This window comes from Histoplasma capsulatum, genomic scaffold (assembly GCF_000149585.1).
Source record: "Histoplasma capsulatum NAm1 scaffold_1 genomic scaffold, whole genome shotgun sequence".
Classification (NCBI taxonomy): Eukaryota; Fungi; Ascomycota; class Eurotiomycetes; order Onygenales; family Ajellomycetaceae; genus Histoplasma; species Histoplasma mississippiense.
The window spans coordinates 3,924,054-3,926,150 of NW_001813982.1; the positions used below are offsets into that span (position 1 = coordinate 3,924,054).

The window sequence follows — 2,097 nt, forward strand, 5'->3', positions numbered from 1 at the left end:
GCGCACCCCATCAGCGTAGATGCATGCTCCGTGGAACAGCGTGTTGCCATACCGGTTGTGAGCTTCCAGATTCGCCCCTTTGCCCACCAGGGACTTGATGACGGAGAAATCCTCGCGCTGATCCGTCTTCAACCAGCGGTTCAGCGCGCAGTGTAGGGGGGTATTGCCATCCTCGTCCGCGGCATTGACATCCGCCCCGTACTGCAGAAGCGTGGCCACCCTCTTCCGATCCCCCTCCGACACCGCATGGTGCAATTCCGTAGATGATTGGGACGTGGCCAGGTTCACCTGCGCACCCCTCTCGACCAAGCGCCGTACTGCCTCGGGCCGATTCTGCAGCACGGCCCACATGGCAGCCGTCCGCTTCTTCGAGTCTCTGATCTCAATGCCATAGCCCATATCGAGCCATTGATCCAGGGCCTGATCGCTCGTCTGCGCCGCCGCAAGCGTCGCCTGGACAAGGTCATCGTTGGTATTCAGGGTGATTTTCTGGCCGTTGGGCATGAGGAAGGTATTCCCAGGCATCTTCTGCGCCGGGCCCTGGTACCGCGAACGATGCAGGCCCCTGTTCCTTTCGTGTTCGTGGGCGTCATGGCTGTCGTGGCTGCGTAAATCCCCCCTGCTCTGGGAAGCGAGGGTGTTCGCCTTTCCGGCAATCACATCAGGATCGCTGGGCAGTGTGGGGGGCGGCGATATGTTGAAGGCTATCCGCGTGTGCTGGGGGATGGGGAGGGACTGCTTCGAGGCGTCTGGATTGCCGTCGATGCTGCGGTATGCCGGGGGTGGAGAAGGGCTGGCCTTTTCGCCATTGTCGTCGGGTACACCGCAGCACAGCAACCGCGAGAATCGCATTACTCTCTATCCCCAGCTCAGTCTGGAACGGACGAGAAGCGTGGATAAAAACGAGGTGCTGGATCGGGGATTTATTTCTCCACTGCGGGCGATGAGAAAGCGCAATAAAAGCAAATAATGAAAAAAAGAAACCCCATACAAAGCAAGGTAACTACTCCGTAACTCTCACCACCAAGGCCTCGCAGCTAGCTCGGGGAAAAGGCGAAGGGCGAAAGAAAGTGTGTGAGGTGAGAAAGTTTACCTGGGAACAGAGCAAGTCCAGTCTGTGGTGCAACCGACTCGCCCAGCCACCGCCAGCCAGCCGCCAGCCTCGTCCCCAGCCTCGTCCCCAGCCTCGTCCCCAGCCTCGTCCCTGTCAGGAATCAGGATCAAACTCAACCAACTCCCGAGATAGATGTTTATTTAGTGATTCCTGCTGCGGTGTACGGAGTACTGCGGTGTATTCCGTACGACTATTACTATTAATATGATTGTTATGAAGCAACGGTTCAAAGGTGGGACAAATACAAGAAACAAGATATGAGGAACCAGGCAAAACCCGATACTAACTAATTATTATAATGTTTACACACACTCACACACAAAAAGGGGCACCAAAGGTAAAGAAAAATCAAGAACAGTATTTGGAACAAATTGATTGATCCTCTCAAAAAGTCGTACCTTTTTTTACAAACATATCATGAGAGAGTATTCAAGGGAGATATCAAAATAACAACAACCAAAGGTTATGGTCACTGGGAATTGAGGAAATATATTTCTTCCTTCACTCTTGCATTTTCGTAGTTACATAACTTAGTTTTTATTCGAATATTCATAGAACTATTCGCCTCACTCTAGCTTCCTCCCTTACTGCCCTACTAGGCCTAACACAACAAACCAACTATCCATCTCCATATAAAACAAAAGCGAAAATACTCGGAAGGCTGATTCAAAACCATCCACAATACGTAAAAATCAAGGTTTCAGAAGGATTCAAAATCAAGAAGGCAATCGATCAATCGATCAATTCATAGTTCGTTAACAATTTCAACGAACACAAAAGCACAGGCGCCGGATGCGAACTGGGGGTGGTGACTGCTACGCCCGGTGTAGCATTACCGAAATCAATACAAAATATAAATAATATATACAATAATGGAGGGGGGGGAGAGGAAAGAACCAGAAGAAAGAAGCTGGGAAACCGCAAAAAAGGTAGCAAATAAAAGGCAAAGGAAACCTCGAAAGTAGGAACTCGGAAACCGGATA

The 2,097-nt window shown here is 50.7% G+C and overlaps 1 protein-coding gene across 1 annotated transcript; it reads right to left on the reverse strand.

The window, feature by feature from the left end:
- Positions 1-10: 10 nt before the first annotated feature.
- Positions 11-852, reverse strand: HCAG_01116 (predicted protein; the record flags this gene model as incomplete). Its single annotated transcript, XM_001544020.1, has 2 exons — positions 11-26; positions 53-852. The coding sequence occupies 2 exons, from the start codon at positions 850-852 to the stop codon at positions 11-13; spliced, it is 816 nt and encodes a 271-aa protein (XP_001544070.1).
- Positions 853-2,097: the final 1,245 nt, after the last annotated feature.